The sequence below is a fragment of the Biomphalaria glabrata genome, chromosome 3 (genome assembly GCF_947242115.1).
Source record: "Biomphalaria glabrata chromosome 3, xgBioGlab47.1, whole genome shotgun sequence".
Classification (NCBI taxonomy): domain Eukaryota; kingdom Metazoa; phylum Mollusca; class Gastropoda; family Planorbidae; genus Biomphalaria; species Biomphalaria glabrata.
This window is the reverse complement of record NC_074713.1, coordinates 4,543,437-4,566,456: the sequence shown is the minus strand read 5'-3', so window position 1 is coordinate 4,566,456 and position 23,020 is coordinate 4,543,437. Positions and strand designations below refer to the sequence as shown.

General features: G+C 35.9%; 1 protein-coding gene across 3 annotated transcripts in view; it reads right to left on the bottom strand.

Moving 5' to 3' along the window:
- The window catches only part of LOC106059195 (circularly permutated Ras protein 1-like), a 36,574-nt gene that overhangs the window by 10,621 nt on the left and 2,933 nt on the right, over positions 1-23,020 (bottom strand). The window contains exons 1-9 of one of the 3 annotated variants that reach the window (XM_013216760.2): positions 17,280-17,439; positions 13,147-13,310; positions 12,332-12,514; positions 11,214-11,396; positions 9,939-10,236; positions 8,627-8,867; positions 7,193-7,422; positions 4,907-4,991; positions 327-533 (exon numbers count right to left, since the gene is read on the bottom strand). In XM_013216760.2, the coding sequence (XP_013072214.2) occupies positions 327-533; positions 4,907-4,991; positions 7,193-7,422; positions 8,627-8,867; positions 9,939-10,236; positions 11,214-11,396; positions 12,332-12,514; positions 13,147-13,275 (1,556 nt within the window). In that variant the 5' untranslated portion in view covers positions 13,276-13,310; positions 17,280-17,439. Of the gene's footprint in view, positions 1-326; positions 534-4,906; positions 4,992-7,192; positions 7,423-8,626; positions 8,868-9,938; positions 10,237-11,213; positions 11,397-12,331; positions 12,515-13,146; positions 13,311-14,936; positions 14,955-17,279; positions 17,440-23,020 lie in introns of those variants that run through there. The other 2 variants (XM_056022996.1, XM_056022994.1) reach the window with 2 other exon arrangements.

Genomic DNA, 23,020 nt, shown 5'->3' with positions numbered 1-23,020 from the left:
TTATGTATGACAGCGTAAAATGTGCTGCTCAAGAATTGGCATATTGAAAGGGGAAATTATATTTATGTTTAACTAATAAGTTATTTTAAAGAATCCTGGTTTAGTGTTAATTAGTCAATTTTTAGATTACAAGATTAAAATCAATAATTCAATGTTATTAACCTTTGTAAGCCAAAACAAAAACCCCACTAAAACTGTGAAATAAACTTAGCATTCTCTTCTTTTTTTTTTACTATTATACAACAATTGACTGAATCCTTTTTTATTAATATCACATTTTGATTTAAAAGAAAGGCATAACAAATTTAAATATCTGTATAACTTACTCATGGGAATGTTCGATGTCCAATAATGGATAACTAGCAGAGAGATTTAATCCCATTTGCAAAAGCTCATCAAATGTCTTATTTCCCAAAGCTTGACATTCAGGGAGATTTTCTGTAGCACCGCCTCCTTTGATGTAATAGTCAGAGCTGAACACTGAAAGTAATACATGCTTGTCTGGCTGCTCCAGTTTCAATTGCTCAGCAAGTCTATATTGGAAAAGATTGTACAGAAAACATTTTCTCATATCTCAATTATATTTTCAGCCAAGCAGTTGTGCTTTTGAAAGACATTTTAAATGAAATGCACAATTTTAAACTTCAAAGCCCAGAGAAGTTTGGAAGATTCAAAGTCAGATTTTGTATCAATAAAATTTGAAGCCTAAATAATATATTCAATTCACTTTCATACACTCAATAGCCTACTACAAACTGCCTCAAATATTTTGATATTAGTTAAGATAGCAAAAAGAAATTCCTAGGTGACCCAATAAAATAAACATACTTTATGATTATGATATTAAAATAGACCTTTAGCTAAATAATGTACAATATGATAAGGCATATCATTAGTACATAAATAACAAAGCTATAGATATATTGCACTAGTGTAATAAAAAAAATAATCTTAATTACAACACAAAACAATGTTATGTGCAACATATCTGTGAAGAAACAAGTCCTTTTACGTTTAAAGTGTCTTTTTAATTGTGCAACATTTTAACAAAACACATATACACAGCAACGTTATGTACAGATCTCCTGCTTCACTCGCCCACCTTTCTTTCTCTCTCTCGTGTTTACACACTAGTCACTTCCCCCAAGTCCCCTAACTCTCGATACTCAACACTTGACCGTGTGTCACGGTTGACCACACAGCAACCGTGTCACCACAGTCCTCCCAGGGCAGAGAAAAATTTTGATCGTATCAAAATTTCATGAAACCAATAGTTTGGGTGTACATTAATAATGTTTAACATCGACAAGAAAAAAATAATGACATGTAATACAATGGCATCTTCAATTATGAGAGAACTGATAATGCCTATGACGACAAATAAATTTTCAATAATATGTTATTGCAAGGAACATTTCCAATTGAACTATCATAGAAAGCTTTCCTGTTATATTATACAACTTATATACAAAAAAAAATACACGCATTTAGTTTTTTTCTATGTAACAATAATCTTTTGAATGCCAACATTGTCATGTGAAAAATGCACTATTAGTTAATACTTTATGTTACATCAAAACATCTTCCAAATTAAGGGAATTGTTTACTTTGTGTTTCTTTCATATTAGTTTCTAAAAGAACATTTATGACTACAATCAATGCAACAAACTTTAAAAAACTAAATAGTAGTACAACCTTCACATCTCTGAATGAAATTTTAAAAAAAATTCAGAAGCGTAATGTTCATTCAATTTTGACAAGACAAATTTTAAAGTTATCATACAAGTTATTTGTTAATTTTTCTCATCATCTGATTAATGAATGAACCTAAGTCCAGCGGTCCCTAGACACATCTTGTCAACACGTCAGCAATCACGTTGATTTGTCCCGGAATAGCTTGAACTGTAAAGCTGAAGTCTTGAAGTTTTAAAGCCCATCTAGTGATCCTCTGGTTGGCTAGCTTATTTGTATTGATATAAGCTAGTGGGGCGTGATCTGTTAACAAGATAAATGATTTCCCAAGCAAGTAACGGGATAGTTTCGTTATGCAGAACACAATAGCTAGAGCTTCACGCTCTATCGTGGAATATTTCTGTTCTGCTGCGTTCAGCTTTCTGCTAATGTAGTAAACTGGTCTTAGCGTTGCATCACATTTCTGCATTAAAGTGCCTCCCACTGCTGTGGAGGATGCATCTGTTGCCAAGTAGAAAGGGTTTCTGATGTCTGGAAGCTGGAGTACTATGTCGTCTGAGAAGACATTTTTAATGCTTTGCAGGCATTCCTGTAGTCTGGAGCTCCATGTGATCTTGTTTGGCATGCCTTTTTTGTCAGTTCAATTAGAGGTTGTGTAATACCTGTGAAATTTGCCAGGAACCGTCTATAGTAATTACATAAACCTAAGATGCTTCGGACTTGTCCCTTTGTTGTAGGTAATGTTAAGTTGAGTATCTTGCTTATATTGTCTTGTAGTGGTCTGATCGTATTTTGCTGTATTCTGTGCCCTAGAAATTCAATCTCTGTTCTGGCGATTTTAACCTTACTAGGTTTTACTGTAAGCCCGTTGTCTTGTAGTATCTGGAATACTTGTTGCAGACCAGCAACGTGTTCTTCTAATGTGTTGTGGAAGACGCAAATGTCATCAAGATAGAAAATGACATCAGGTCTTTTCCCTATTAGTTTTGCCATCATTCTGTTGAAGGTCGCAGGTGCGTTACTAAGCCCGAAACTCATGTAATTCCATTGGTAACAACCAAATGGAGTAGTGAATGCTGTAAGTGGCTTAGCATCTTCGTCTAGTGGAATTTGCCAGTAACCTCTGGCTAAGTCAAGAGTAGTAAAATATTTTGCACCTCTAAGTTTAGGTATAATGTTCTCTATGTTAGGCATTGGGTATGTATCTTTCACTGTGATGGCGTTTAGTTTCCGGTAGTCTACACATAGACGCATCTTCCCGGTTGTTTCCTTTTGTTTCACTAGGACTGCTGGAGCTGAGTATGGAGATGTGGATGCATCAATTATTCCCATTTTTAGAAGCGTTTCTATTTCCTTTTTCAGTATCTCTTCATGGTGTAAGGAAACTGGATATGGTTTGGATTTTGTGGGCTTCGTATCAGTCAGTTGGATAGTGTGTTTTATGGCAGTTGTTCTACCCGGTTTGTCTGTGAATATTGGCGCCCATCGAGCTAAGAGCTCAGAAGAAAGCAGAAGAAGTGCTAAATACAAACGATAACATACAAGTTCCTTATAACAATGAAAATGAAAATACAGAAACAGAAAATAGCGATATGAGAAGCCATAATCAAGTGAACAACCCAAATGAAATCTCCACAGAAAGTCAAGACCCACTACACATTAAAACAGAACAATTTGTCAGTGAACAGAAAAATGACCCAGATCTAATAAAACTCATAGAAAGTGAAGCTCCACCAAGACAAGGGTTAATTAAGATAGGCGAAGATGGTGCCTATGTGAGAGAAATTCATCTGAAAGCAGGCAAGACACAACAATTGCTAGTTCCAAAGAAGTATAGAGAAACAATTTTAAAGCTTGCACATGACACCCCGTTTGCCGGACATATGGGAGTAAAGAGAACATTGAATGGAATCTTGAATGAATTTTTTTGGCCTAGAATTACGCAAGAAGTCAAGGCCTACATAAAATCCTGCCATATTTGCCAAATACATGGAGCAAAGGGAACATATATGCAAGCTCCAATACAAACAACAGACTTAAGTGAAATGCCATTTGAAAAGATAGCTGGAGATATTATTGGACCAATGCCAGTAATATCCGGAAGAGGCCATCGTTACATATTGACTGTTGTAGACATGTGCACACGGTTTCCAGAAGCAATACCATTGAAAAGAATTTCTTCCGAAGATGTCGGAGACGCACTAACAGCAATATTTGCAAGAACAGGTTACCCTCGCATAATACTGAGTGATCAAGGCACCCAGTTTAAATCAAATGAATTCGCACAGTTTTGCAAAACTCTGAATATTAAACAACAATTTGCTGCCCGTTTTCACCCCCCAAGCAAATGGGATGTGCGAACGCCTGAATTCAACGCTGAAAACAATGCTGAACAAAGTAGCACAGGACAACCCAACAGACTGGGACAAGCTGATCAACCCCATATTGTTCGCCTACAGAGAAGTAACACACACAACAACGGGCTTCTCACCATTCGAGATGCTCTATGGCTCACCTGTTAGGGGACCCATGTCACTTTACAGAGACTTTCTAGTTAATAGGAACATAGAACATGACGTACACACAGGATACGATCTTGTCATCAAGACAAGACAAAATATAATCAAAGCATGCGAAACTGTCCAAAAGCAAACAAACAGAGAGAAACCAGAACTATTGAGAAAGCTAAATCAGGGGCGAAAGTTGAGAACACTACAAGTTGGTGATAATGTCATGGTTCTGCTGCCTGACAAAAATAACCAGCTATTTATAAAATGGCAGGGCCCATTCCAAGTCACAAAGGTGATTTCGAAGGTCGACTACAGTATAAACATCAGAGGTCGAGACAAAGTATTTCACATCAATATGCTGAAGCTGTACATGCCCAGACCATTTAATCTTTCAACAAAACACATATACACAGCAACGTTATGTACAGATCTCCTGCTTCACTCGCCCACCTTTCTTTCTCTCTCTCGTGTTTACACACTAGTCACTTCCCCCAAGTCCCCTAACTCTCGATACTCAACACTTGACCGTGTGTCACGGTTGACCACACAGCAACCGTGTCACCACAATATCCTAGTTGTATTTAAGAGGGAAATTGTATTTGTAGCTTAACTCATAAATTGTGGTTTTAAAAAATCCTGGTTTAGTGTTAATAAGGTCAATTTACAGATTCCTTAAAAAAAATCAATAATTAAATGTTTTTAACCTTTGTATGGCTCTTTTAATGCAGCTTATTCTGGTGACCCTGGTAACAGGCCCTGACCCCTGGGCTCTTTCTTCTCTCCAGGCAGCTAAAAAAATAAAAAAATAATGTAGGTCATAATGTCAGGGGCAGGTATGGTGAAAGTGAATGTTATTTCTTTGTTACTATTTTAGTATCAAAGAGTTATATCCCTTTGTTTATATCCCTAGGTATGAATGTGAACAGTCTACATGCAATGTTTTTGAATGTGAGTTTTCCTTGTATGATAGAGAGAAATTAGTAGTCAGTTTTTTCCTAGACTGATGTTAATGTACTTATAATTTTTTAGAGTGGCTGTCATAATTTGTGCTCTATCAGATATTAAAGTATTATTATATTTCCATGGATCTGGTGTTCAAGTTGAATTTAACCTAGTATTACTTTATTGTTATTCAAGTAACCTCCTAATGAGCCAAGTAATAAAAGGACCCCGACACATAACTCATTAAATATGTAGGCCTACTGGAATTATACAACTTTACCTAATAGTGGGAAGCGTGGTCGAGAGGCTAAGTATTCTTGAACTTGGCTTGGCCTTGGCTACCTATGAAGGGGGCTTGAGGTTCGACACCCAACTCAAGTTCCTATAGGCAGCATGGAAAAACCTTCTCCCAGATACCCCCCCCCCCCCCCACTGGCCCACAACTGAGATTGAACCATAGCTCTCTGAGCATGCTATAAGCATGCAAGCATCGCTATATAAAAGCATGCTCAGACTTTGGCCTTACCATTAACACAAAAAATACTGAAGTCTTATATTTGCCTGCTCCAGGGAAAGCCTACTCGGATCCAAGCATCAAGATAAATGGACATGATATAAATGCAGCACACTCTCCAGAAACAGAAAGACTAATTTTATCTGGTCCAGAAGCTTTTGTTATGTTTACTCTTTCACCAGAAAGATGAGGTGCCAAGAGATGATGAAATAAAAACTGTACACAGGTAACACAGCACCTGAGATGAACTTCGATTGGTGACAATGGTAGTGCCCTGGTAAGGAACTCTGCTGTGCGGCATAGTGCCTCATAGCCTCCATACAGATCAAGTTGACCACTGGATACATCTCCCTGCAGCTTGCGGAGCTGCTGACACTCTTGCAAGAAATGCACCACCATTTCCTCTAACTCCCAGCAGTGTCGGCAGTGGGCATCAAAATTTGGCAGGAACCGAGCAAAGTATGCACCAATGGGGGAGTGTCCCCATGCACCACTGCATGGTAACACAGCACCAGATAGTAACAGAAAGAGAGTGGCAGACAGTGAGTCAGATTTAGGAAGTAAGTGGAACTAAGTCTCTGGTATTAAAGAACCAGTTAGTGGGATGATGCTGCAAAGATTGATAGTCAAGGTACAGCTGAATATGGTTTGAGTACAAGCATCCTCAGGGGTTTGCAAAGGCCCTTTTGCAGGTCACAGTACCAGGAAAAAAAAGTGATGGGTAGTCAAAATCAAGGAATGGATAGGTTCTGTCCAATAACCCTAGCAAAAGACAGAAGAATGGAAAGAGAAGATTGACAGATCATGTTTGGTGACCAAATGGTCCAACAGACTAAGAGACAGGGGAAGGTGAAGATGATCATTAAAGTCTTGAAGTATGTGTTTGATACTGTAAGGGGGTGCTTAATCTAGGCTCTTTACTTCTCCAGGGGAAAAGCCACTTATAATACTGTGTCTTTAGACAAGCCAATTTTCCTCCATTGCCTTGTCAAAGCATATTATTTATTATCTTATCTTACATAATACAGACATGACTTCAAAACTGAGATAATTATGTCCTACGCGTCATGCATTCAGTCATGCATATTAACCAATGACCTAAATTCTGCCAAGTCACTGGTTTTCCTGGCTAGCTCGGGCAACCCATTCCATGCTCTAATAGCACAAGGGAAGAAGGAACATTTGTACAAATTTGTCCTTGCACATGGAACGAGGAATGTGCCTTTATCTTTGTGTCTTTCTGAGTATTTTATTAAATTTTGTATTTGAAGATTATGGTTCAGTGTTTTATGTATTATTGCTACTTTACTTTTGAGTCTTCTATCCTGAAGGCTTTCTAAATTTAGTGATTTAGCTATGAACCCTGCTTCTTAATGCATAATATTTATTACTATAATCAGCTATCACTCAACTTCTTTATTCTTAATTTCTATTTGCTATAAACTAGTAATGATCCTGCTTTTTTTAAAGACCAAAGCATAGTATTTCTATAAACCAAGCCATGATATTTCTATAAACCAAGCCACATTATTACCTTGAGATTCTGGTATATGACAAGTAGCTTCCATAGATGAACTTATATCCATACAATAAACAATAACACCTTCCGATGTTCCTTTCTTTAATGCCAACTCATCGCTTGCAGTATTTTCACTTTCTGCAGAGGTTTTGGTAGCAGGGGATAACATAAAGTCTATAACGTCTCCTTTCGGGATTTCTTCCTCAGAAATGTCAAGGTCAGTGTTTTTATGATGACAGAATTCACTAAAAAAAAACAACAATAAATTAAAAAAAAAAATTATTATTTTCTTTCACAAAAAAAGCATGCTAAGGCGTTCTGTAGTCAGTGACTGAAGTATTAGGAACAGTTTATAGTTTATGGTACATATATGTACTTTTAGGAAATGTTAGGATGATAGCATAAAGGATAGCCACATATCATTTTTTTAAATATTATATTAAGCCAAAAAAAAAAAGCAAAAAAAAAAAAATTGCCTTGAATTGAAACAAAGGAAAATGAATTGCAGTCAAGCATTTTACATTTTGGCCTATTTGTTTGCTGTTTTTTTTTTTTAATCTTCAGGTTAAAATTATGCACAACTTAATTTTAGTTTTTTTTAACATAAATAACATTAAATTTGAAAAGTAAACATACAATTTAAAACCCATAACAAATAAAATTTAAAAAAAAAATAATTTAAACAACTTTTTTTTAAATTTGAGATATGCAAAATGATTTTGTAAATGTTTATATTTCTTATTGTGCATGGGGAGGATACATTTTAATAGCAGGAATTTTATTTAATGAAATATTTTATACTTTAATTATTGATGATAATAAAGAAGAATTGTGAAATGAATGAGTTTTAATGTTTTAAAACACAGAACAACCTAATAGGGATAAGGGAAAGTTGTGAAAAAAAAGCTAAACTAAAACCATCCCTGTTAAAACATGTAAGTAATAGCTAGTCTAATTCATAAGTAACTGTCAAAATGTTATTACACAATTAAGTAAAGTAAAGTGAAATACCCATTTTAGACCTTGCGATCTATAGGTCAGATGATGTAAAGGTCATGTGTTTCTATGGCCAAGAGTTAATGAGGGTGTCATTTGGCCAGCGCAAGGACCAACCACCTTTACGTTCCCTAACTGATGTCAAAAGTTCCCATTACAGTAATCCTAAAAATATCCCAAAATTCAAAATTACCAGTTGTCACCAAGATTCAAACCTGAGACCTCTTGTACTTGTCACCAACATTCAAACCTGAGACCATTTGCAGTTGTCACCAAGATTCAAACCTGAGACCCCTTGCAGTTTTCACCAAGATTCAAACCTGAGACCCCTTGCAGTTGTCACCAACATTCAACCTGAGACCCCTTGGTTTGGAAGCCAAGCACTTTACCATTCAGCCCACATGCCCCCCACACAATGAATTATTCAAATAAAAAAATGAGATGTAAGCCTACCAATTCCAAATTGTGGCATCTCCTTCATGTTCAAGTCTGGCTGTGGATGTAAGTACAGCTTTGCACTGACCACACTTGACTGGGTCCCCTGTCACTAGTTGCAAGTCATCAGCCAGGTTTTTAAAAGGAATCAATATCACATTTCCATCAGTTTTTCTCTCTTTTATCTTTTTAACTCTGTCGGAATCCAGCAGACCGTTAGCAGTAGGCCTATTTGAAAACCTTGGTGGCAAATGGTCATCTGTCAAAAAAAGTAAGCTATGTTAAACTTTTTTTTGTTTTTGCAATCTTTATTTTTAATAATATTTTAACAACAAACTTAACTTACATAAACAAAAGAATAAACTAATAAATATTTTATACATATAGATAAAAAAAATCTATATTAAAACAATATGAGGGGAAAAAACTTAAGAACTTAACCTATCCAATAAGAAATAGTTTGCCAAACTGGCCAGGAATATTATTAAAATCTTTATTTTTTTATACTGTTCGGGGCTGTGAACTTCGGGTAGGAGGGGCTCATTAGTCATGGCTGGCTACCCACATAGGGGAACCTCTGCTGCCTTGCAGCTATACCCAATCATGGGAAAGGCTTCAAGAGTCAACCCTGAGGAAAAATCAGGAGCCAGTGACCCTTAACCAGTTGGCAGAGCCTGTGACGATGCTGACCCAAAACTGTATCTGCACTTGCTGTTTTTTTTTATTCATTTCTTCTTCTAGCCAGCTTTTTGCTTTTGAGCTGTCAGCTCTTTTGCAGACTGTGCCAAGGAAAAATAGTGTGCAGTTTTCTTCAGTTGTTCAGCACTGCCGTACAGGGTGTTGGTTATGTCGGGCTGGAGTGGTAGTAGGGTCTGCCCAAGGTCGTGCGGTTTGCGCACAGCATACCTTCGAATAATAACATCATAAAACATAGTCACAGTTGCATGTTTGATAAACTTCACAATGTACATATATTTTAAAAATATATCCATGTCCTTACTGTACAAGGACTGAGTAACTACTGCCGAGGTTTTCACTTCGTGGTCAGTATTAGACTGATAGATTTTCCATGCAAGAGGCACAAGATAACCAAGTGACTATGAAACCACTTCATGTCAAAGTGAGTCTCAAACAAGGCTGTGACACATAGAGAGGGGGAAACTGCTGTGTGGGGGACTATGTTCTGACAATAGCTAATGCCCAGGTATTTATCTCAATTTTAACAAGATGATCCATAGACCCTTCAAGACTGATAATATTATGATATCATATATAAATGCATTAGGAGGTAATACTTGGTAAAACTGAAAAATAACAGGTTTTTTCTTGCCTTTAAATCTTGGAGGAGGTTTTGAAGGAGGTCTAAACAATTTTTTTAAAGTTCTAAACGCTTCAATAGACTTTGAATTTCTAGACATGTTATTTTCAGTATCAGCGACAGAACTTTGTTTCTTTTTCATTTTCAACTTCTTTCTTTCATCTTTGCTCAGGGGCTTTAGTCCAGAAACAGTTATCATTTTGCGATATGAGTCTTCAATTGTTGGATCATATTCATCAACAAAAACATTACTGACAAATCTGACAGTAAGGCAAGACTTTCCCACAGCTCCTGCTCCAAGCATCACAATCTGACCAAAAAAAAAAACATTTTATAATGCAAAGAATAACTAAAAAAATATAAAGGTCAGATTAGAATTAAAATTTTACAATGTACACATATAAATACGAAAAAAAAAATATATATAATTTGTTTCTTATTATATTATATTATATTATATCCGAATTGGCATATTCTGATCTATTTCAAAAGAAACTTTTTCAGTGAAAAAAAAAAGATAAGTCTTGGTGTAAATTCAAAATATAAATAAAAAATATTGTAATATTGAATGAAAATATGCTAATAAATGTGAAGTAATACACAAATTGTAAGACAAATTTCCATATAGACAATAAAGATTATTATTATTATTATTATTATTAGAATAATTTTCAGTTCTTGTTTACACTAGAGCAGCGCATAAAGAGACTAACTTAATAGTGATAATTTCTTGTTTCCTCTGGAGAAGAACATATAGAAACTAACAACAAATGAGAATGTTCATAATTTCTAAAGATATAGTTGATACTATAATTTAAATGGATAACTAGTAAGGATACAGTAAGAAGTGTTAAAATTCTATTAACTTATATTTTATTAGTAAAGCTTGTTTTTTATTTATTCTAAAGAAATTTACTGTTATGAACATTTAGATATTATTATTATAGCTTTTATATAGCGCTACTTTCATGCTTATAGCATGCTCAGAGCGCTTTGGTCCAATCTCATTTGTGGACCAGTGGGGGGGGGGGGGGGGGGGTATCTAGGAGTTGGTTTTCTGTGCTGCCACTGAGGAATTTTCTGGTGATGTGCAGCAGATGATCAGTAGACTCGAAAACCTCTTGTGGTGAGTATTTGTAATAAGGAGTATTATTATTATTAAAGGGATTAATAAGACCCCCCCCCCCTTTCTTACCAGAACTTCAACCTGAATTAAGCTATTGGCATAAATATATGTATATAGTGAAAATGTTTAGAAGCCAACCCCACAAGTTCTATTCTACTAACCTTGTATTCAGAGCTAACTCTGGGGATAGTTCTAATAAGGCCAGAAAATGCTTCTGTAACATCAGTTCCAGTTTTGGCTGATGTCTCATAAAATGGAATGCCTAATCTAGTAGCAAGATCTTTCCCTTCTTGTGATGTCACTATAGCTTCGGATATCATATCTTGTTTATTAGCTACAAGGATCTGAAAATAAATGTTAAAAAATAAATTAGTTAAATATATATTTAATAAATAAAATACTTATTACATATATATATATATATATATATATATATATATATATATATATACACTCACAGGTGTCATAAAAAAATCACAGCCTTCACCAGGATTCAAGTCCAAGACACATCAGTTTGGAAGCTTTTCCACTCAGCCATAATGCACAATACAGAATTTTTTCCAATAATAATATTTATTAATTAAACCTTCAATTTGCATGCTTTATTTTAAAGCAATATTTTAAAGCAATATGTATACATACAAAGAAATATATTATAAAACAAAAGAATTTAAATTTTGTTGTTTGAATTTCTCAAAGATTATACTATTACATTCTCTTTATGTTATACAAAATGTTTCTTGTGCTTTTATTTTTTGTTGTAAATATGGTGGAACCCTATTTAAGTCGACTTAGGGTTACAATTTCATATTTTTTTCAAAATACAAATGATTCAATACATACAATATTATCAATTTCAAATTTTAAAAAAGTAAAGTTCCCCTTTCAGACCTTGTGATCTATAGGGCAGATGATGTAAAGGTCATCTGTTTCTGTTGCCCACTTTTAATGAGGTGTCATGTGGTCAAAGCAATAACCAACCGCCTTTAATTTTACCCAACTTATGTCAGGTAACTATTAGAGCTGGGTGGACTCATAGGTGCCCAAATATTCCGAAGCTAAAAATCCCAGTCTTCACCAAGATTTGAACCCAGGACCTCAGTTCTGAAGCCAAGTGCTTTACCGCTCAGCCAGTGTGCATTTAATTCAACCTCCATTTCAGTCAGTACTTTAATTAGACCTACAGAGCAAATATTTTATTTTACCCTCTATTTCAATCATTCAATTAAGTAGGCCCTACAGGTTTTACAAATGTGAATGAACTTGTTTATTAACTTACAGCATAAGGAGTGTCTGACTTCACTCTCTTTAGCCAGTTGTAAATAGTTTCAGCTTCTTTGAGACTCTCTCTGTCGGTAATGCTATATATAATGAGAAAACCATTTCCTGATTGCACATACTGGTCCCTAAGTGCTGAGTACTCTTCTTGTCCAGCTGTGTCCAGGATATCAAGGAGACATGTCTATAATAGATAATAAAACAATATAAATTTATTGAATTTATTCTCTTTAAACTTTTCTTTTAGTGTTGAATAATTAATCTTTTTATCTAATAAAATGGATTAGAATGATAATTCAATTAATAGTAAGAAAATGTCTAATTACAAAATGTTAACCCTGTCCTACAAAGGCTTTATGCTTTATTGATAGGCTTGAACAAGAAACAGGCCCGAAAAATACCCTAAAGAAGAAAAACTGTATGGAGTAGCTACCTGACCTGGAAACCACTTCACACTTTCTCAGATATCAAGCTAGTTATAATCTGAACTCTCAAACATGATAATGAAAATGAAGAAGCAAATGACTGAAAACCATTTTTTCAAACACAAGCGGGATGATGCAAAGTTCTCACAGTTTTTACATTTGTAGTTTTATAAGCATCAGAACTTTTTACTCCCTGAATCTCCTGGATAATGTCAAATGTCATTATGAGCTGAGCATACTCAAAAACATTATTACATCCTTAAGAAAGACAATTCTGAGCTTCCAGAACAGAAACAAGCAATCTCAATAAAATTTCATTTTATTCGTTTTTTTTTAAAACATGAAGCAAAATATAGTTTAAAAGTCAACAAGGTGAATAAGTTGATATTACCTGATTATCATCATCATTAGTATCTGAATCACTGTCAGAAATAGCAATGTTGTTTACTTCAGATATTTGGATCTCTTCTTCATCTTCGGCATCATTGCCGAGATAGACAAATGTACTACCAAGCTCCATTGAGATTGCAGATTATATTAGAGCTGTCTTTAATTCTAGAATTTAAATAGAAACAAATTAAGAAAAAATGAATTAACTTTTTAAATTAAAATATGTTAAATCTGTGTTCCACATCAAATAAACTCCTTAGTAGTTGAATGAGTAAAACCAAAAGATTTCTCTGCAATATTCATGTTCTGTGCTATAGACAAAGGGTTGCTTATACATCATAGTTCCCATCTTTATTTACCAGAATGAGCTAAATAAAAACAAGGTAGGTCCAATAACATTTGGTACCCTTAGTTGTAAGTAATTTAGTTGTTTCAATATTTAGTATTATTTTTATTAAATTAAAAAAAAAGCTGAGTTTAAATTTTACCCCAATAGTAACATGACTTTTATCTTTTTTGAAGGAAACATTTGCTCTCTATGACGAGGGTTCCCTGATGCATTTGAGATTATCTACACATTGATCTCTTCATAGCCAGTTGTAAATAGTTTGAGGGCTCCCTGATGCATTTGAGATTATTTACACATTGATCTCTTTATAGCCAGTTGTAAATAGTTTGAGGGCTCCCTGATGCATTTGAGATTATCTACACATTGATTTTTTTTAGCCAGTTGTAAATAGTTTATTAATAGTGATTATCTTCCCAGACTTGCTGATCTCCGTCTCGACAGGTCTGGGAAACCAAAAATTCTCGACCTGTATGCACTACGCAAGACAGCAGGGTTTCTGTCCAGGGCTTTTGCAAAAGTGGATTTGAGCCTCCCAAGCCCTCACTCAAATGGAGTTTTGATGAAGATGATTAACTTCACAACCCTGGACACTGCTATCCCTGCCATCATGCAGGAGGTTGTACAGTGTTTGACATGTTTCAGATGTTGCTTCAGAGTTTACGATATAATTTACTTCCTAGTTCTAACATACTGCTTGACAACCGGAGATGGGGGAAGCGGGCTGAGTATGAACCCGGAACCACCAGGAAGTCTGAACAACAGTCCTGTGCACATATCACACGACAAGGCTAAGCTGTAAAAATCATCTATGTTGGGACATCAAAGATGTATAAACAAAAAAAATCCTGAAAAAAAAAACTAAAGGGCCACCAGATTTATAAATAGACTACACACGCTATATCTAAGGCCCCCCCCTCCAAAGAAATATTTAGCATTGTCCGACAAATTATATAGTATCTAGATATAATATTATGGACTTATAAAGAGCTCCATATATATTCTCAAATAAGCTAGCTTGTTTACATAGCAGTTACATAGCCACATAGGATGTGCAAAGGAAAAAAATTGCTCTTGAATTTAAAATGCCACAGATATTAGTAATTATATTAGTAATACTAATCTATGTTCGATGGACTACTTCTATAAAATAATATATATATATATATATATATATATATAGTTAAGCTCTAGAGATATATTTCAGCTATCTGGATCTAGATCTATATAATCCAGGAATTTTTAAAGAAGTCTATTAAAGTGAGATAACTAAGTGTTATATGAAAACTTCACTTAAAAGTCTAGGTTGTTGCCCTTTAAACAGTTCCCATAGACATAAATGACAGTGCCTCTGCCATACAAACATAGACATAAAATAAATAGACTGGAAAAAGGAAATAATTTCATGTAACTTAAAAACAAATATATCTGAAGCATAGGCCTACGCATTAATAATTCTGGAAAGGCTAAAATCCTCAACAACTGCGAAAATTTCCTTCATGTTCTGAAATTTGCGAACAAGGCTTAGGGCCTAAATATTATTTAACGAGAGGAAGTTTTAAACAATAAAACGTTTTTAGTTGGAATAAGAAAACACAATCGGGTATATAGTCATATCCCAACTAGAATAATAGGCCTGCTAGTGTAATTAGATCTAGTCGTTATGCCTATATTCTCTGGATTAAATTTTACATTGATTTACAACAATCTAGATTCTAGATCTAGATATTGCTCTACAAAACCTATGGCTATGAGTTAAGTCTTTTGCAAAAGGAAATACAATTTTTCCGCTCTCGCTGTCCGGCGTTATTCTATTTAGCCTACTTTCATTTACGTTCTTGAAATTATGGGATAGGTTTATTTCTAGTCTATGTCTGCTTTAAAAATAAAAGATTTTTTTTTCACACTGATTCAGCAGTTTATTGTTTGAAGAAAGAAGACATTTCCCTACCCCTCCACTCATGGGCTCTTTTCAGAGGCGGACTGGGCAATTGCCCCGGTGGGCCGGTATCCAAATGGGCCGGTAAGACCACAGTAAGAATGTTCTTTTTTGAAATCACGTCTGTATTTAATAAGATAATGGCCGCATGGATCGTTACCTCCGTGACCGTGTCGAAGGCGCCGCATGGATGCCACTGTTAAATGTTTTATAGTATTCCTTTTTCAATGGAAGGGGCCTCTGAGCGAAGTATTTAAAAAAATAAATCTTTTACATAAATATAAATCTTTTAAGGCCTACTAATTTAATCTAACATATTTTCCGAAATAATGTAATAGCCTACAATGCCCTACATCCATAGAGCTTCATCCTTTTAGGGGCTATAGGCCTACACTTTGCGATTAAAAAGCAACATAAAGCCTTAATTCTTTATAAGGACTTAGTGTTACTGTTAGCATGTGTACCTGAGATGAACTCCTATTGAAAAATCAGAGCAGGAAGGAGTAGTCCTCCCGTAGTGCTCTGGCAAGAAACTTAGCCGTCCGGCGTAGTGCCTCATAGCTACCATACAAGTCGAGTGACTGCTCAAACAGGTCCCCCCTTAGCTCGCGGAGCTGGGGACACTCGTACAAGACGTGCGACACTGTTTCGACGCTCTCTCCACAGTGACGCATCGGGAGTCAAAGTTCGTGCGGAACCGGGCAAAGTATGCCCCAATAGGACAGTGTTCCATGGACACTGGCCTCGGGATTCGAACCATGCACACTGGCCTCGGGGTTTGAACCATGCACACTGGCCTCGGGATTCGAACCATGGACACTGGCCTCGGGGTTCGAACCATGCACACTGGCCTCGGGGTTTGAACCATGCACACTGGCCTCGGGATTCGAACCATGGACACAGGCCTCGGGGTTCGAACCATGGACACTGGCCTCGGGGTTCGAACCATTGACACTGGCCTCGGGGTTCGAACCATGGACACTGGCCTCGGGGTTCGAACCATGCACACTGGCCTCTGGGTTTCAACCATGCACACTTGCGTCGGGGTTCGAACCATGCACACTGGCCTCGGGGTTCAAACCATGGACACTGGCTTCGGGGTTCGAACCATGCACACTGGCCTCAGGGTTTGAACCATGCACACTGGCCTAGAACTTCCAATCCAAAAGGAACATGTAACACAAACTAAGCAAATCACCCGAACCACAAAGTTCTTATTATAGAGATAAGCTACCTTTGTGGAGATTGAGAGTAAGGTCCTTTGATATTGTGTATTGAATAATTTAATTCCATTTATGCTTTTTATAGTTCTACAGTTATTAAAATGTTTTGTTTGTAAAATGTTTTACGTGTTTCGGATGTTCCTTCAGAGTTGAAGATAATTACTTCCTAGTCCAAACCTCCCGCAGGACGACGGGGGATGGGAGCGGGCAGGGTTTGAACCCGGGACCATCGATAAATCTGAACGACAGTCAGCGTGCAAACCGCACGACCAGGCAGCCATGCACTTGACAATGTAAAACAATTTACTGCACTGCTATCTATTCTGTAGGCAATATGATACACCGTATAGTGTCAAATACCTAGTAATGTCTCTCTAATTAAGCTGCTTATATAGGCATATATTAAATGTACGATACAAATATTAAAAATTGTGGGTTGCAAAATGTCGTATAGACACTTTAAGTACCCTAATATGTGCGCCCAGTATAATATACATAGATTCACCAAGGCCTACCCCAGATGTTAATAGTATTAATACCTAGCCTATAGAACATATTCAGCGTTTGAAAGCGTATGTTTATATCAATTGTGTAAGAATAAAAATAAGCATTGTATTAATACTTACTATCTAGATAGGTTAGAAAATAGAAAATATCCGGACTTTGGAAGAGTATGTTTATATCAATTGTATATGAATTGAAATAGGCCTACAACGAGATAGGTTTAAATCATGATAGATATTGAGTCTAGCCAAACGGATTTGTTTATCTTATATATAGACTACGGTACAACCCCGTGAAGCAGATTCTATATTTAGAGAACATTACGATTGGCACACACAAAAATCGTTACATGGATACTATAATTAGAAGCTTAGCAAAGTGTTGTTGTGCTTGATAACAGTTCTTTCCCGGAACTCAAATGTTCAGTCTAGCCCTAGATAACGAACAAGGATATGGTATTGAAAATTCTCGAAGACAGACACACACTAATTGGCTATGTGGGTCTTCAAGATAGCTGTGGAGACCAAAAATCACTTTGAAAAATCTATTATGCCAACATTCGAAGCATTTGAGGCGGCCTTAGCACTGCGCGGGATCCTGGGCGAGTGTCATATCAGGGCTACAAATGTACAATGGGCTTTATGATCATTTATCGCGGGGTACCGTAAGGCGCCGGGCCGGACCGGTGGCCCCACATGCAACCCCTAGGGCCGCCAGTGATTGCAGCACAATTTAAAACAAAACAAGAAACTATGTTTGGCTGTTTTATCGAAATATTGTGATAAATTAAAGTCTTACCACCTTCTGTTTCCCACATACCAGGCTGCGTTATTTATACTTGTTTGAAAAGTGAACTTCGATATTTTAATGATAAATAAATAAAAAAGATTACAGCTCTTTGTTTATACTTTCATGCTTATGGCATGCTCAGAGCGCTATGGTCCAATCTCATTTGTGGACCAATGGGAGGAGGGCAGGGAGGGGGTATCTGGGAGAAGGTTTTAGGGAGTTGTTAGGGTGTCGAACCTCAAGCCCTTTCATAGGTAGCCAAGCCAAGTTAAGCGTACTTAGCCTCTCGACCACGTTTCCCACTGATACTTCCCGAGATACTTCAAAGTAAAGTCCCTGAGATGAACTCCTATTAAAAAAAAACAACAGAGCAGGAAGGACTCAATTCTCCCTTAGTGCGAAATTGCACTAGGCACAAATAATCCTCACAAGATGCACACGTCCGCTCTCTAGCCAGACCAACAACTCCCTAAAAATCTCTTTCACATTTTCCCCCCTGTGTTTTACAACAGATTTAGCCGTGACAGTGGCCCACAGTTGACGAGGTCATCCAACTAATGTCATGTTTATTATAGTTGGGTGGACGCCCATAGATCCCAACTTTAAAAATTCCTATCTTCACCAGGATTCGAACCCGGGATTCGTCTGTTCTGTAGCCTGGCGCTTAACCACTTAGTCACCGCACCTCCATTATAGGCTACTATGAAACATTTCTTCAACTTTTATTTCCCTATCACTTTGCATTAGTTATACTTTAAATTGTTCTTCCTATTAAAACTCAACCGATTAAAAAGTAATTATATTTGATGGTCGGTAAGTTTCTGTTGGGGACACTGTCACAGTGGATGAGGTTATAAGTAACAGTTGTGACTTTCGACCCCAATTAGATGAGCCCAGGGAAAACATTACTTTAGCGTTAATGTTAATTGTTAAAAGTACTCGTGAACAGAAACAAGGACAAGAAAAAGGCCATATCATTTAGCTGGGCCACATCATTTAGCTGGGCCACATCCTTTAGCTGGGCCACATCATTTAGCTGGGCCACATCATTTAGCTGGACCACATCATTTAGCTGGACCACATCATTTAGCTGGGCCACATCATTTAGCTGGGCCACATCATTTAGCTGTTGATGTGGTCATGACTCAAGGATTATTATTACGGAAGGTTGCCAGACAGAATATTGTCACTACAAAACTTTCAAGCAGAACAAAAAAACTAAAAATACATTAAAAGAGGACATGCAGGCCTTTTTCCCAACACCATGCAATGGGACTATTATCTTATCTTATCTTATATAATACAGACGTTACTTCAAAAAAGAAGTTGATTACGCCCTACGCGTCTTGCATTTAGTCATGCATATTAACCAATGATCTAAATTCTACCAAGTCACTGGTTTTCCTGGCTAGCTCAGGCAACCATGCTCTAATAGCACTAGGGAAGAAGGAGCATTTGTACAAATTTGTCCTAGCATATGGGACGAGGAATGTGCCTTTATCTTTGTGTCTTTCAGAGTATTTTATTAAATGGTGTTTTTGTATTTACATGAACAAAGTCAGGACTAAATTTTGATATTGATTTAAGCCAAATCAAAACCCTTGTGACGTTTGGTGAGGCTTCAGTGTACATATTTATACTATATATACTTTATATATTTATACTATATATATATTATATATTTATACTATATATAGGCCTACTTGTATATTTATAGCCTACTATATATACTTTATATATTTATACTATATATGCTTTATATATGTATACTATATACACTTTATATATTTATACTATATATGCTTTATATATTTATACTATATATACTTTATATATTTATACTATATACACTTTATATATTTATACTATATACACTTTATATATTTATACTATATACACTTTATATATTTATACTATATATGCTTTAGATATTTATACTATATACACTTTATATATTTATACTATATATGCTTTAGATATTTATACTATATACACTTTATATATTTATACTATATATGCTTTAGATATTTATACTATATACACTTTATATATTTATACTATATATACTTTATATATTTATACTAGCAGCGCGTACCGGCTACGCAAGTAGATTTGTTCCAAGGCTATTAATTCTTTATTATGTCTTTAATTTAACGATAAACCTAACATAATTTTTAAGCCCGTGAATTAGTGTAACTGTTACAATGAAATTCCACGGTCCGCAAAATCCCTTTTGGCTAGGCTCATGAAATTTAGAAATTATAGCTGTTTTTACTTTAGTTGGAAAAAAAAGGATGGGGTTAACCTCAAAATCCATCTTGGCTTCGATCATGGAATTTGGTGATTGTAGTTTGTTTTAGATTTTTTATCGAAAATTGGAGTTTTGAAGGTGGGAGTTATCAGGTGAACAAGATTCCACCCAGATAGAGTAAGTTGATACAAGCTTAGTTATACTATGCTGAACTTTGAGTCGACCACTTTACTTAGTGAGGTTGTGACAGAGCGTCACATGAGGTTTGAGGGACATGTTCTCCGATGACATAGAGGCCAATACGAGGGCGTCCTCGTAGAAGTTGGAGCCACACTTTTATGGAGAACCTCACCTCAGAGCAGTGGAAACCAGTGGGGAAGAGCCTTCATACATTGCAAGTGACAGATCTTTGCGGAGACAGCTTTCCGCCCAATGCGCTGAATGGTGGGGGGGGGGGGAGGATCTAAGTCTAAGTCTAGTAAAAACTCTAAATCTTCTCCTTGTATTTCTTTATCTGTTATAACCTGCTCTACCCGCAGATGTCTTTCATCATACGAGCCAATTCAACAACACAGCATAAGAATGGGTTTCAAAAATCAATAAGAGGCATACACTATATAAATAATAAATTATTAACACACATTATTTGATAACTCAAAAAAAAAAGTATGCTCTTATACTTTTTTTTTCTTCGTGGGGGGGGGGGGGGGCGCTTTTTTTTTCCACAACGTCCCATCATGACAACATTGTAGAGAGTCTCTATTTGCAGAATGATTGTTATTCTTGGCTGTCTATTACCACAATTTTTGTTTTAGTACCGAGTGATTTGGAAATCAATGAGCAACTAACGTCAAAGAAAAACCCAGCTTAATAAATTGCTCACAGTGGTCACACAGAAACCTGATGTTCAGTCAGAACCAATCGATAAACTGTCGCTATCCCAGTGTTTCTTAAACCGTTACTAGCGACACCTTCAAACCCCCTTCCCGCTTAGCTAGGGAGTCTGGGGGTCTTCAAGGAACTCCCTCCCCCCGCCCCTCCAGAGTTTTCTTGCAATCTGACCTTCATATCTACAACGCTCTATTTCAGCTAGTAAGAAGATCACAGGTCGAATAAAGTTGTATTGAGAAAAAAAAGTGGCACAAACCGATAAAAAAAAATGTGAAAGATGCTTGAGGCAGTAGAGCGAACCTCGAGTAGGTTGGTTTTTAGCAAAAGGCGTCAACAGAACGATAGTGCATCAGTCGGAAAAAAAGATCATTCTGCTGTGAAAAAAACAAAACAAGTAGGGCCTATCACGATTTGTTTTTTCCAAAGTTTATATCATCTCTGTCTGCCTGTCTCGTAAATTTGTTTTTTAATTTTACAAAGCTTATATCATCTCTGTCTGCCTGTCTCGTAAATTTGTTTTTTACAAAGTTTATATCATCTCTGTCTGCCTGTCTCGTAAATTTGTTTTTTACAAAGCTTATATCAACTCTGTCTGCCTGTCTCGTAATTTTTTTTTTTCCAAAGCTTATATCATCTCTGTCTGCCTGTCTCGTAAATTTGTTTTTTACAAAGCTTATATCATCTCTGTCTGCCTGTCTCGTAAATTTTCTGTTTACAAAGCTTATATCAACTCTGTCTGCCTGTCTCGTAAATTTTCGTTTACAAAGCTTATATCAACTCTGTCTGCCTGTCTCGTAAATTTGTTTTTAACAAAGCTTATATCAACTCTGTCTGCCTGTCTCGTAAATTTTTTTTTTTTACAAAGCTTATATCAACTCTGTCTTCCTGTCTCGTAAATTTGTTTTTTACAAAGTTTATATCATCTCTGTCTGCCTGTCTCGTAAATTTGTTTTTTACAAAGCTTATATCAACTCTGTCTTCCTGTCTCGTAAATTATTTTTTTTTACAAAGTTTATATCAACTCTGTCTGCCTGTCTCGTAAATTTGTTTTTTTACAAAGTTTATATCAACTCTGCCTGTCTCGTAAATTTGTTTTTTACAAAGTTTATATCAACTCTGTCTGCCTCTCTCGTAAATTTTTTTTTTTTTTACAAAGCTTATATCAACTCTGTCTGCCTGTCTCGTAAATTTTCTGTTTACAAAGTTTATATCAACTCTGTCTGCCTGTCTCGTAAATTTGTTTTTTACAAAGTTTATATCAACTCTGTCTGCCTCTCTCGTAAATTTGTTTTTTTTTACAAAGCTTATATCAACTCTGTCTGCCTGTCTCGTAAATTTTCTGTTTACAAAGCTTATATCAACTCTGTCTGCCTGTCTCGTAAATTTGTTTTTTACAAAGTTTATATCAACTCTGTCTGCCTCTCTCGTAAATTTGTTTTTTTTTACAAAGCTTATATCAACTCTGTCTGCCTGTCTCGTAAATTTGTTTTTTACAAAGTTTATATCAACTCTGCCTGTCTCGTAAATTTGTTTTTTACAAAGTTTATATCAACTCTGTCTGCCTCTCTCGTAAATTTGTTTTTTTTTTACAAAGCTTATATCAACTCTGTCTGCCTGTCTCGTAAATTTTCTGTTTACAAAGTTTATATCAACTCTGTCTGCCTGTCTCGTAAATTTGTTTTTTACAAAGTTTATATCAACTCTGTCTGCCTCTCTCGTAAATTTGTTCTTTTTTACAAAGCTTATATCAACTCTGTCTGCCTGTCTCGTAAATTTTCTGTTTACAAAGCTTATATCAACTCTGTCTGCCTGTCTCGTAAATTTGTTTTTTACACGTTATTTCTCCCACACCTATTCTCGATTAAAGTTGAAATTTCGCACAATTATTCACTGGCACGGACAAGACATGAATCAATAAAAAAAAAAGAACTA